The sequence below is a fragment of the Taudactylus pleione genome, unplaced genomic scaffold (genome assembly GCF_031769625.1).
Source record: "Taudactylus pleione unplaced genomic scaffold, aTauple2 ptg001254l, whole genome shotgun sequence".
In the NCBI taxonomy this organism is placed as follows: Eukaryota; Metazoa; Chordata; class Amphibia; order Anura; family Myobatrachidae; genus Taudactylus; species Taudactylus pleione.
The window spans coordinates 707,926-720,648 of NW_028285654.1; the positions used below are offsets into that span (position 1 = coordinate 707,926).

General features: G+C 47.6%; 1 protein-coding gene across 3 annotated transcripts in view; it reads right to left on the reverse strand.

Annotated features, from left to right (window-relative positions):
• Window positions 1-285: 285 nt before the first annotated feature.
• The window catches only part of TDP1 (tyrosyl-DNA phosphodiesterase 1), a 122,381-nt gene continuing 109,943 nt past the window's right edge, over window positions 286-12,723 (reverse strand). For 2 of the 3 annotated variants that reach the window (XM_088462509.1, XM_088462508.1), the window contains exon 16: window positions 286-514. In XM_088462509.1, the coding sequence (XP_088318635.1) occupies window positions 441-514 (74 nt within the window). In that variant the 3' untranslated portion in view covers window positions 286-440. Of the gene's footprint in view, window positions 515-10,421; window positions 11,080-12,723 lie in introns of those variants that run through there. The other variant, XM_088462510.1, reaches the window with a different exon arrangement.

The window sequence follows — 12,723 nt, forward strand, 5'->3', positions numbered from 1 at the left end:
CAAATGCTGGCACTATACCCACCTCCCTCTGCTACCCCTTCCCTTCCACACTCTATGAAATAAAGACAGTGGGAAGGTATGAGATGGTTTATAGTGTGTCCCAAAGCGGGAACATCTGATGTGAGAGGACACCCAGATCCTGTTTGACGATCAGACACCCAATTCGAAGCCAGATGTCAAAACCTAATGATCCAATGTTTACTACATCAGTAGTAAGTAGCAATGAGGAGACCACCCACTATCACTGCACAAAGTCACCGCTCCTTAGAATAATGAGTCTTCTCATTGAAATTATTATATTTTATTCAAGTTTTTTTCAATTGCTTTTCTATGAAAACATAAAAAAAAAAACTATATATATATATTTTACAGACAAGGTGAAAGACATTGAGAAAGGCTCCATTCGGCGGTCTTGGCTGCGCGTGTCATGTTGGATGACACTACGAGGGACACCAGATATTCCCGTGAGAGTCCGGAGCATTGACGTAGGGAATGTTCCACACCCAGGGTCTGTCTGTAAGGAAGCACAGGGGTTACTGGCAGTGCAGACTGCAGAGATCATTGGGGGGCCGGTTGCCGGGTGAACACACTGATGAAGATAAAAGGAGCTTAGATGGCAGAGGGGGAGGATGTAAGGAAAACGCAGAGATCTCTGTATGAGTAAGATGAGCAGAGCTCCGTGTAGCTGTGAGAGCAGGGAGGATTACTGCGGCCATGAAGAGCTCCCAGCCCACCGGCGTTAAACTTCTGCTCCTTATATTGTATAATACAAAATAAATGCATGTGTACGGATGTGAGCGTACCAACCCAATAACAGCACACATAAGGCCTAGTATAACTACCGCAGATATAGTGCATGTGTTGTGACTGTACCAACCCAATAACAGCACACATAAGGCCTAGTATAACTACCGCAGATATAGTGCATGTGTACGAATGTGACCGTACCAACCCAATAACAGCACACATAAGGCCTAGCATAACTACCGCAGATATAGTGCATGTGTACAGATGTGATTGTACCAACCCAATAACAGTACACATAAGGCCTAGCATAACTACCACAGATATAGTGCATGTGTACGGATGTGACTGTACCAACCCAATAACAGCACACACAAGGCCTAGCATAACTACCGCAGATATAGTGCATGTGTACGGATGTGATTGTACCAACCCAATAACAGCACACATAAGGCCTAGCATAACTACCGCAGATATAATGCATGTGTACGGATGTGACCGTACCAACCCAATAACAGCACACATATGGCCTAGCATAACTACCGCAGATATAGTGCATGTGTACGGATGTGACCGTACCAACCCAATAACAGTACACATAAGGCCTAGTATAACTACCGCAGATATAGTGCATGTGTACGGATGTGACCGTACCAACCCAATAACAGCACACATAAGGCCTAGCATAACTACCGCAGATATAGTGCATGTATACGGATGTGACTGTACCAACCCAATAACAGGACACATAAGGCCTAGCATAACTACCGCAGATATAGTGCATGAAAACTTACATGATAAACATATAAAATATATATATAGCTAAAATAGTTTCATTAAACATTCATTAGTGACAACACACATGTAATGTCAGCTGATCTATCAATTTCCCCGACCCCTATATGTGCCTTCTCACTAATCTATATACGTCTTCTCACTAACCTATATGTCTTCTCACTAATCTATATGTGTCGTCTTCTCACTAATCTACATGTGTCTTCTCACTAATCTATATACGTCTTCTCACTAATCTATATGTGTCGTCTTCTCACTAATCTACATGTGCCATCTCACTAATCTATGGGGCCCATTTATTAATGATCACAGGGCATCCAGTACCGCCCATGATCGCATTGCAAAATGCGATTTTACCGGCTGAATGTACTATCCGGCACATGCAGGGAGACTGGCTCCGAAAGGAGCCCGTCCCTGTGATGTGGCCGGAGTGTATGCGGGACTGCTGCGCATGCGCAGTCCCGCGGACTGCACATGAGCGGCGCCCATTGATACATTTGGCAGCATCGCGTCCCCCATAGAAACCTATGGGGGAGGCGGCTGCGGGCGGCAATGGAGGGATCGCAGCAGGTATCGGAGATACCTGCTGCGGTCCCTCTTTCATACATCCGGGGGATACATAATATTTGAGGTAAACCCCCGAAAACAGGTGTTTTCGGGGAATTTACCTCATATTAACTTTGATAAATGGGCCCCTATGTGTGCCTTCTCACTAATCTATGTGCCTTCTCACTAATCTATGTGTGCCTTCTCACTAATCTATATGTGCCTTCTCACTAATCTATGTGTGCCTTCTCACTAATCTATGTGTGCCTTCTCACTAATCTACGTGTGCCTTCTCACTAATCTACGTGTGCCTTCTCACTAATCTACATGTGCCATCTCACTAATCTATATGTGTCGTCTTCTCACTAATCTACATGTGTTTTCTCACTAATCTATATACGTCTTCTCACTAATCTACGTGTCTTCTCACTAATCAGTGTGTCTTCAATAATCTATGTGTGTCTTCTCACTAATCTGTGTCTTCTCACTAATCTATATACGTCTTCTCACTAATCTATATGTGTCTCCTCACTAATCAGTCTAATCAGTGTGTCTTCACTAATCAGTGTGTCTTCTCACTAATCTATATACGTCTTCTCACTAATCTATATGTGCCTTCTCACTAATCTATATGTGTTTTCCCACTAATCTACATGTGTCTTCTCATAATCAGTGTGTCTCTCACTTATCTACAGTATATACGTCTTCTCACTAATCTACGTGTCTTCTCACTAATCTATGTGTGTCTTCTCACTAATCAGTGTCTTCTCACTAATCTACATGTGTCTTCTCACTAATCAGTGTGTCTTCACTAATCTATATGTGTATTCTCATTAATCAGTGTTTTCTCACTAATCTATATACGTCTTCTCACTAATCTATATGTCTTCTCACTAATCAGTGTGTCTTCTCACTAATCTATATACGTCTTCTCACTAATCTATATGTGTCTTCTCACTAATCTATATGTCTTCTCACTAATCTATATGTGTCTTCTCACTAATGAATTTCTCACAGTGTGTAATAAAACCAGATTCCCCCTCACCCTCCTCACGGATGTCCTACAGCCAAGTATGGGGCAGTGCGCGTATATTACTTACAGCACTAGTATATTCCTTTGTATTACAGAGACCTTCTGCCAGTGTGGAGGAAGATTCTACTACTGTGTATCTGCACGTGCTATCTCCTGATTCCCAGCCCCTTGGCAGGACGCCCACCGAGTAATAAGACAGGTCTGTACTATGGCACTGCTCAATATCAGTCATGGGTTCAGAACCCAGAATAAAAGTCACAGAGAGAAATCAGAGAGCAGAGATGAGTCGTCCCGGTATTACACTTATAGGACATGTACATAAAACCTCCTCATCCTCCAGCAACATCTCCATGTACCATCGTGCAGGTAACACACCATCCGTTCTATGGCACCACTGATAATGACATGAGCCACCACCTGTCACTGACCAGTACGTACCGGCCACACGCCATACCGCCTCTCCCAGGGCGATTCCAACATACTATAGGTAATGAAACATTTCAGTTTTCCCCTTTTATTACCGTTCCTATTTCATTAATGTGATAAACAATTCTTTAATGTCAAACGAGTCCCGTTCCCAGTAAGCGTCGGCTTTGGCGTGGCAAGAGGCGCAGTGACAGACATGTAACGTGGCTGGAGGTGACCTGAGTGGAGACTTTTTTCTCATGGACTTTACGTGGCCCTTTTACGTGTCACATCACAACTAAGGGGTCTATTTACTAAGCAGTGTTAGGAGACAGAGTGAAAAGTGATAAGAAAGTGATAAGGTGCCAGCCAATCAGCTCCCAACTGTCATTTTTCAAACACAGCCTGTAAGATGACAGTTAGGAGCTAATTGGCTGATAGAGTGAAAAGTGATAAGGTATCAGCCAATCAGCTCCCAACTGTCATCTCACAGGCTGTGTTTGAAAAATGACAGTTGGGAGCTGATTGGCTGGTACCTTATCACTTTTCACTCTGTCTCCTAACACTGCTTAGTAACTAGAAACCTAAGTCTTTTCATGTTGACGTCAGGAGGAAAGACTACTAATGTCGGCTATAAGGAAATCTTATAAGACCTCTGTTAATAAAAGACTATCGCGGTAAATTCTAAATTGCTCCCGTGCGAAGTCGGGACGGGTCGCTAGTTTCACATAAAGGGAACAGAGGTAAAACGCGTTCTGCTTTGTATGCAGGTAACACTGTATTATATCTTCAAAGTGTGGAAAACACCTATTACTACGTCCTGTATGACTTATTACATATAAGCTGCCATCCGATAGAAACAAAACCCAATAGTCTGATATTACCGGCTTCTGCATCAATAAGCTACAGCTCGCCATTAGCACACAGGATATTAATGCGTTTTTCATGATGAGAGTCTATTTAATGTCCCAGTAAGTGTATACCAAAAATATAATGTCACTTATATTACATTATATTCAATTAATACTCAACTCTTGCACTGTGTCTGCCTGGCATGGTCAAGGCGATGTACCAGTATGTATCATGTTCCATATTGTGACCGAATGACCTCACTCCGTCAGGAGACTACAGATTTGTCTCTTAGAAGGAGGTTACTCTACCTAAGAGGGCTTACTGCACCTATACTAGGGTATTGGCTTTCTCACCAACAGTAACCACCTGTTACTGACTCCTCCCACTGCGTCGTGGACGGGTAACTCACTGCCACCACCAGACCCCCCCCCCACCGGCACCTAGAACCAAATCCTGGTTAGTGTCGGCTAATTCCCACTAGTTCCTCACTATGGAACAGTCTGCGCTGGGTAGCTGGCAGAGGGTGGGAGCTAGAAGACTCAACCCAGAATGGCCGGAGATGGACACCGCAATATGTGCTATTCTGGTGGTTACAGGAAGCAAGTAAGATGTTTATCTAGCTCCACACGTGTCCTGTAAAGCACAGTACACACAGCATACAGATGTTCTTCAAAAGTGCACTCATCTAAATGTCCAGAGGATGCACTAAATAGGTCTCGCAGAGCTCCTTTAATTTACAGCAGGGTGTAAGCCTGCCCTGGTCTCTTTAGCCACTTAAGCTATGTACAAGCCTTGAGCATGTGAGCTTAGCTTGGATGTTTAACATTATCCTGATGGGTAGTAGTCGCTCCTCTGTGCATGTGAGTACATAGACCGATGGCCACTCCTCTGTGCATGTGAGTACATGGAGGGATGGCCACTCTTCTGTGCATGCGAGTAGATGGGGCGATGGCCACTCCTCTGTGCATGCGAGTACATGGGGCGATGGCCACTCCTCTGTGCATGCGAGTACATGGGGCGATGGCCACTCCTCTGTGCATGCGAGTACATGGGGCGATGGCCACTCCTCTGTGCATGCGAGTACATGGGGCGATGGCCACTCCTCTGTGCATGCGAGTACATGGGGCGATGGCCACTCCTCTGTGCATGCGAGTACATGGGGCGATGGCCACTCCTCTGTGCATGCGAGTACATGGAGCGACGGCCACTCCTCTGTACATGAGAGTACATGGAGCGACGGCCACTCCTCTGTGCATGCGAGTACATGGAGCGATGGCTACTCCTCTGTGCATGCGAGTACATGGAGCGATGGCCACGCCTCTGTGCATGCGAGTACATGGGGCGATGGCCACTCCTCTGTGCATGCGAGTACATGGACCAATGGCCAGTCCTCTGTGCATGAGAGTACATGGACCGATGGCCAGTCCTCTGTGCATGCGAGTACAAGGAGTGATGGCCACTCCTCTGTGCATGAGAGTACATGGAGCGATGGCCACTCCTCTGTGCATGAGTACATGGAGTGATGGCTAGTCCTCTGTGCATGAGAGTACATGGAGCAATGGCCTAAACCTCCCTCGTGCCTAATCCTAACCTCCCCCCCTTGTGCCTAACCATCACCCCTGGTGCCTAGCCATCCCCCCTGGTGCCTAACCCTAACCGTCACCCCTGGTGCCTAGCCGTCCCTCCTGGTGCCTAACCCTAACCGTCACCCCTGGTGCCTAGCCATCCCCCCTAGTGCCTAACCCTAACCGTCCCTCATGCCTAACCCTAACCATCCCTCCTGCCTATCCCTAACCCCTGGTGCCTAACCGTCCCCTCCTGCCTTACCCTAACCATCCCCCCTGGTGCCTAACCCTAACCGTCCTTCCTAGTGCCTAACCTGAACGGTCCCTCTTTAGATTTAGAGCCTAACCAACAAAAAATACAAATTTATCGAACTTTTTGTGTGTTGATCATTTCAAAGTCGACCTTTTGTACCGGTCTATCTTCATCTATGTCGACCTTTTGTTCCTGTGTACCTATTGACTGTTTACCATGTGGTGTCTATCTAGACAATGTTGACCTTTTTAATGTAGACCTGTCACTAGTCTGCGCCCTGTGCCTAGCGCTCAGGTGTCACCTTTCCAGCCCTGCAGCGTGGGACTTTAGCTTGTCTGAGGCTGCAAAGTAAACACAGTGCCTCCACCCCCTCCCCTGGTTATCCTGCTTAGCACCACAGCTGATGGAGCTAGTCCGGAGCTTCAGAACAACCACACCACCAACTTGTACCCACTCTAGTGCTGCAGTCACTGGTTGTGACTATGTCTGCGCTGCTGCCGTCGGGCTCTATCCGGGGCTGAGACACGATTACAATTTTAAATGGATATTTTACATAGCACCAGCAGTCTTTTCTTTCTGTAAATGGTGCTGCAGAGCGGGGATGTACCCCCTCAGTGCCGCAGCAGCCATATTGCACAGAGGGAGAGTGCGGGAAGCAGAGCCAGGCGGGCACCCGGCCACATGTACAATCGTATGAGTTATTAGGCTCCAGATGGCCACTTATAAAGTTACTGTCACAGCTTGGGATGATATACAGGGATAATGGGGAGTAATACAATCAGCTCTGCCCTCACTGCAGTCCTATGTACATGTTAGAGGGGCACAGATTTTATTTTCCACCCCAGAGAGATGTATGACCCTGCCCAATTCCAGCACTTTTCCTGTCACCGGAGATAAACATCCCGCTAAACGCCTGTCAGGCTCTCGTCAATCAAACCAGGATCAGACCCCTTTCACATCGCCCCACAGTGCCCGCATGTGATGACTTCGCCTCACAGTCCCAAATTACTCTCCCTTCACTGGTGAAGAAACACGTTAACCACACGGGCGATGAAGAGCCGCAATCATCTTACTGGGTCAGAGATGCCCTTCGGTTACAGCATAATAATGTGTTTTCCTATTAGGCAATGCTTATTGCCATGTCTGAGAGATGCTCATTCCAAAAGTAAGTGTGTGCTGACGCCAAGCAAGAGCCGTCGCTGGCTGGATGTACAAACGCCACAGACAGGGGGGGCTGTGCACATACCGGGGGGGACGAGGGGCTGCATGGGCAGCGGTTGCAGTAATACGCTGTCCCTGCGATGTTACAGAAGGCATTGTTATAGGTTTCAGAAACCAATCCCCTCTGTTTCTGCGCAAGCTCAGTCATGCGCTACCGATGTGTCTCCGTTCCTGCTTTGAGGTGTTCGCCGATGGGTAAATCCAAATGCAACCTGACCAAAGTGAATGACGTGTGTACACAGGCTTTAAACAGTCTATATACATGTATAGTTATGTGATTTTATATTTAAAATGTATATAAATGTTAAATAGCATAGCACATAAATATACATACAGTATATACAGCCTAATATAAAGCCTGTATACACATGTCACTCTATTTCGGCAGGTTTAACATGCGCTAGTTACTTACCTGACAGCGGTCACGGCAAAGAATGGACGGAGACTGGGCGGTGTTACACGATGCTGCAGGGACTTATGGGTGATTTTCCCTCTGTACCTCCAGTTTTCGGGGAATAACGCCCTTCTGAAATGGCGTTATATAAAGTAAAGATTGATCGAGTAATTTAGCGCTTTTTGCTTTGGTGAATAACAAAAAGCGTTAAAGCACTGTAGAGTTCAATGACAGATCCCTACAGTGTGTTACTCTACGCGATGGGAATTGATGGAGAAGATAATTGCGTTACCCCATTGCTGAATAGGAGGTTTACATAAAAAATACAGAAATGATAGTTTCCGCATGTTTTATGTAAAAAAAATCATTGCTGAACAGACTCCTTTGTCCACTTCACAACACCTGGATCCCGGCACGGATGTAAGGTTACTTACTGCATTTAGCTGTGCAGGTGTTATCACTTAATGAATCAAACCCATAACCCAATGCTGAGAGACAGCAATGCTGACCACTGTGTAGCGATACTGCTTGGGTATACAAGTATAATTCTTAGATTGTGAAAAAAAAAAAAAAACTAATCAACCTAGTAAGACCTGTAGTAAGTAGCTAACAAGTGGAATTGACAGACATGAAATAAAAGCTTAGAATAATGATAGGGAGCCGGAATGCGATGCCCCCTGCTGTTTACAAAGGAGCAGAGTAGCTTGTGAGCAGTGTGCATCTCGCTGCCTCTTACACAGCACAGCTGCAGGTCACACAGGAGAATGCGGGGAGGAGTCCTCGCTGCCTCTTACACAGCACAGCTGCAGGTCACACAGGAGAATGCGGGGAGGGGTCCTGGCTGCCTCTTACACAGCACAGCTGCAGGTCACACAGGGGAATGCGGGGAGGGGTCCTGGCTGCCTCTTACACAGCACAACTGCAGGTCAAACAGGAGAATGCGGGGAGGGGTCCTGGCTGCCTCTTACACAGCACAGCTGCAGGTCACACAGGGGAATGCGGGGAGGGGTCCTGGCTGCCTCTTACACAGCACAGCTGCAGGTCTAATGGGGGAATGCGGGGAGGGGTCCTCGCTGCCACTTACACAGCACAGCTGAAGGTCACACAGGAGAATGCGGGGAGGGGTCCTGGCTGCCTCTTACACAGCACAGCTGCAGGTCACACTGGGGAATGCGGGGAGGTGTCCTGGCTGCCTCTTACACAGCACAGCTGCAGGTCACACTGGGGAATGCGGGGAGGGGTCCTGGCTGCCTCTTACACAGCACAGCTGCAGGTCACACGGGGGAATGCGGGGAGGTTCCTGGCTGCCTCTTACACAGCACAGCTGCAGGTCACATGGGGGAATGCGGGGAGGTTCCTGGCTGCCTCTTACACAGCACAGCTGCAGGTCACACAGGGGAATGCGGGGAGGGGTCCTGGCTGCCTCTTACACAGCACAGCTGCAGGTCACACAGGGGAATGCGGGGAGAGGTCCTGGCTGCCTCTTACACAGCACAGCTGCAGGTCACACAGGGGAATGCGGGGAGGGGTCCTGGCTGCCTCTTATACAGCACAGCTGCAGGTCACACGGGGGAATGCGGGGAGGGCTCCTGGCTGCCTCTTACACAGCACAGCTGCAGGTCACACAGGGGAATGCGGGGAGGTGTCCTGGCTGCCTCTTACACAGCACAGCTGCAGGTCACACAGGGGAATGCGGGGAGGGGTTCTGGCTGCCTCTTACACAGCACAACTGCAGGTCACACAGTGGAATGCGGGGAGGGGTCCTGGCTGCCTCTTACACAGCACAGCTGCAGGTCACACAGGGGAATGCGGGGAGGTGTCCTGGCTGCCTCTTACACAGCACAGCTGCAGGTCACACAGGGGAATGAGGGGAGGGGTCCTGGCTGCCTCTTACACAGCACAGCTGCAGGTCACACAGGGGAATGCAGGGAGGGGTCCTGGCTGCCTCTTACACAGCACAGCTGCAGGTCACACAGGGGAATGCGGGGAGGGGTCCTAGCTGCCTCTTACACAGCACAGCTGCAGGTCACACAGGGGAATGCAGGGAGGGGTCCTGGCTGCCTCTTACACAGCACAGCTGCAGGTCACACGGGGGAATGCGGGGAGGGGTCCTGGCTGCCTCTTACACAGCACAGCTGCAGGTCACACAGGGGAATGAGGGGAGGGGTCCTGGCTGCCTCTTACACAGCACAGCTGCAGGTCACACAGGGGAATGCAGGGAGGGGTCCTGGCTGCCTCTTACACAGCACAGCTGCAGGTCACACGGGGGAATGCGGGGAGGGGTCCTGGCTGCCTCTTACACAGCACAGCTGCAGGTCACACAGGGGAATGAGGGGAGGGGTCCTGGCTGCCTCTTACACAGCACAGCTGCAGGTCACACAGGGGAATGCAGGGAGGGGTCCTGGCTGCCTCTTACACAGCACAGCTGCAGGTCAGACGGGGGAATGTGGGGAGGGGTCCTGGCTGCAAGTGAACAGATCAAACTAAGGCAGAGATTCCCAAACTCCACCATTACAGTTCAGGTTTTCAGGATATCCATTCTTGAGTTCAGATGGTTAAATCAAATTGATTAAAGTAGTAATTAAGTCAAGTGTACTCAAGCATGGATATCCTGAAAACATGGCCTGGTGGAGTTTGGGAACCTGGAATTAAGGAGATAAAAGTGCAGCTTTCTAATTTTACTCATATCCAGCAAACAGAAAATGAAGTGCAGCCAAGCGACTCCCTTGGGATTATTAAAGCTCACCAAAGAAACACTGGTCTTAATTACATTTATAACTTTTGTAACATTGTACTTTAAGTTATTGTCCACAAAAACCAGGGGAGCAGCCACCTTTATGTATGCACTACTAGGACCTCAGCCGAGTTCATTCCCTCTTATTAGCATTAAATGCGGCTGACATTAGGGCACTATCTCCAGCAGAGGCAATGGAAGAGACTGACAGACTCTGTAATGGGATTGGAGTCAGAGATGGTGGCTTGTTTCCCCGTGAGAACGCGACTCCATCAGTTCAGGCAGACCGGTAACAAAACGCGTGGTGCAGACGCGCGGTCTCTACAGTCTTCTCGCAGAGAGTATTTTATTAATACTTATAATATATATGTATCCAAAAATATTTGGAGCTTGAATACGATGAGCAAGCGGTTTGTCTATCCGATAATGATAGAGCGGAATCTCGGGTTATGTCACACCGGTATCTGCTTCTGTGCCTCTTCCACGGCAGACTCATATATCACAGTATTCCTACTACACCGAGTCTTTATAGAAACTCTGGTTTAATAAAAAAAATATCATACTGTTAATATAACAAAAGTTTGCAAAATAAAATTTTTCCTAGAACTCAAAAAACAAAAACATTATTTTTTTTCTGGTAAGTACAAAATGATAGGAATCTAATTTTCACTTAGATGGGAGAGAAATGGAATGTAACGCATTGTTCCCTGGCATAACACAAAGCTGGGACATGATGAATTCTCAATGAGAACGCAGTCAATTTCCTGTACACTCTCAGAACCGGTGCTAAGCATTATGTGCTTTTATGTTTTAGCTTTTAAAGAATTTATTACATATTACATCCGGCCAGAGAGGTTGTAGAGACCCCAAGTGTAGAGGAAGACTTATCTACTCCAACTGATTATAATTACAACGGAACGCACATTACTGGAGAAGATTAAGCTGTATATTTCCCTAAGAGGATATGCAATCAAAAGAGTCATTAAACATGCCCCCTCCCCACCTATAACAAATAATGGGGACACCCCCAGCTTAGAACCTGACACACATGAGGTGTCGAAATGACTCACGCGGCAGGACTTCAACAATTCGATGTAATAACAGGTGTATGTGAGCGTGAGGAGTTGGGTCAGGTGTCAGCAGTGTAATAACAGGTGTATGTGAGCGTGAGGAGTTGGGTCAGGTGTCACCAGTGTAATAACAGGTGTATGTAAATGCTAGGAGTTGGGTCAGGTGTCAGCAGTGTAATAACAGGTGTATGTAAATGCTAGGAGTTGGGTCAGGTGTCAGCAGTGTAATAACAGGTGTATGTAAGCGCTAGGAGTTGGGTCAGGTGTCAGCAGTGTAATAACAGGTGTATGTAAGCGCTAGGAGTTGGGTCAGGTGTCAGCAGTGTAATAACAGGTGTATGTAAGCGCTAGGAGTTGGGTCAGGTGTCAGCAGTGTAATAACAGGTGTATGTAAGTGCTAGGAATTGGGTCAGGTGTCACCAGTGTAATAGCAGGTGTATGTAAGCGTTAGGAGTTGGGTCAGGTGTCAGCAGTGCAATAACAGTGTGTGTGTGTGATTACTGTATGGCAGCACCATCACCGGCCACAGATACTAAAGCAGACATAAGTGACTGGCATTAGTGTGTGTGATTACTGTATGGCACCATCACCGGCCACAGATACTAAAGCAGACATAAGTGACTGGCATTAGTGTGTGTGATTACTGTATGGCAGCACCATCACCGGCCACAGATACTAAAGCAGACATAAGTGACTGGCATTAGTGTGTGTGATTACTGTATGGCAGCACCATCACCAGCCACAGATACTAAAGCAGATATAAGTGATTGGCATTAGTGTGTGTGATTACTGTATGGCAGCACCATCACCAGCCACAGATACTAAAGAAGATATAAGTGACTGGCATTAGTGTGTGTGACTGTTACATGGAGTATGAAACCATTCAGGAATCACTGGTTTGCAGAGCTCCTGGTAGCCGCTGGTGCTGCTCCCCTCCCTCTAATTTCATCCGACCAGCCCTTAAGGTGCCCACACACATACTGATATACTTACGATCTGACGATGTGTCCGATTTCCCTTGAAACTCTCCCCGGCAGCTCAGCACACGATCTGCTGTCCAATCTTCATCCGATCTCCTGCAGCCAGACTTTTTTATAGTGCATTGTGTCCT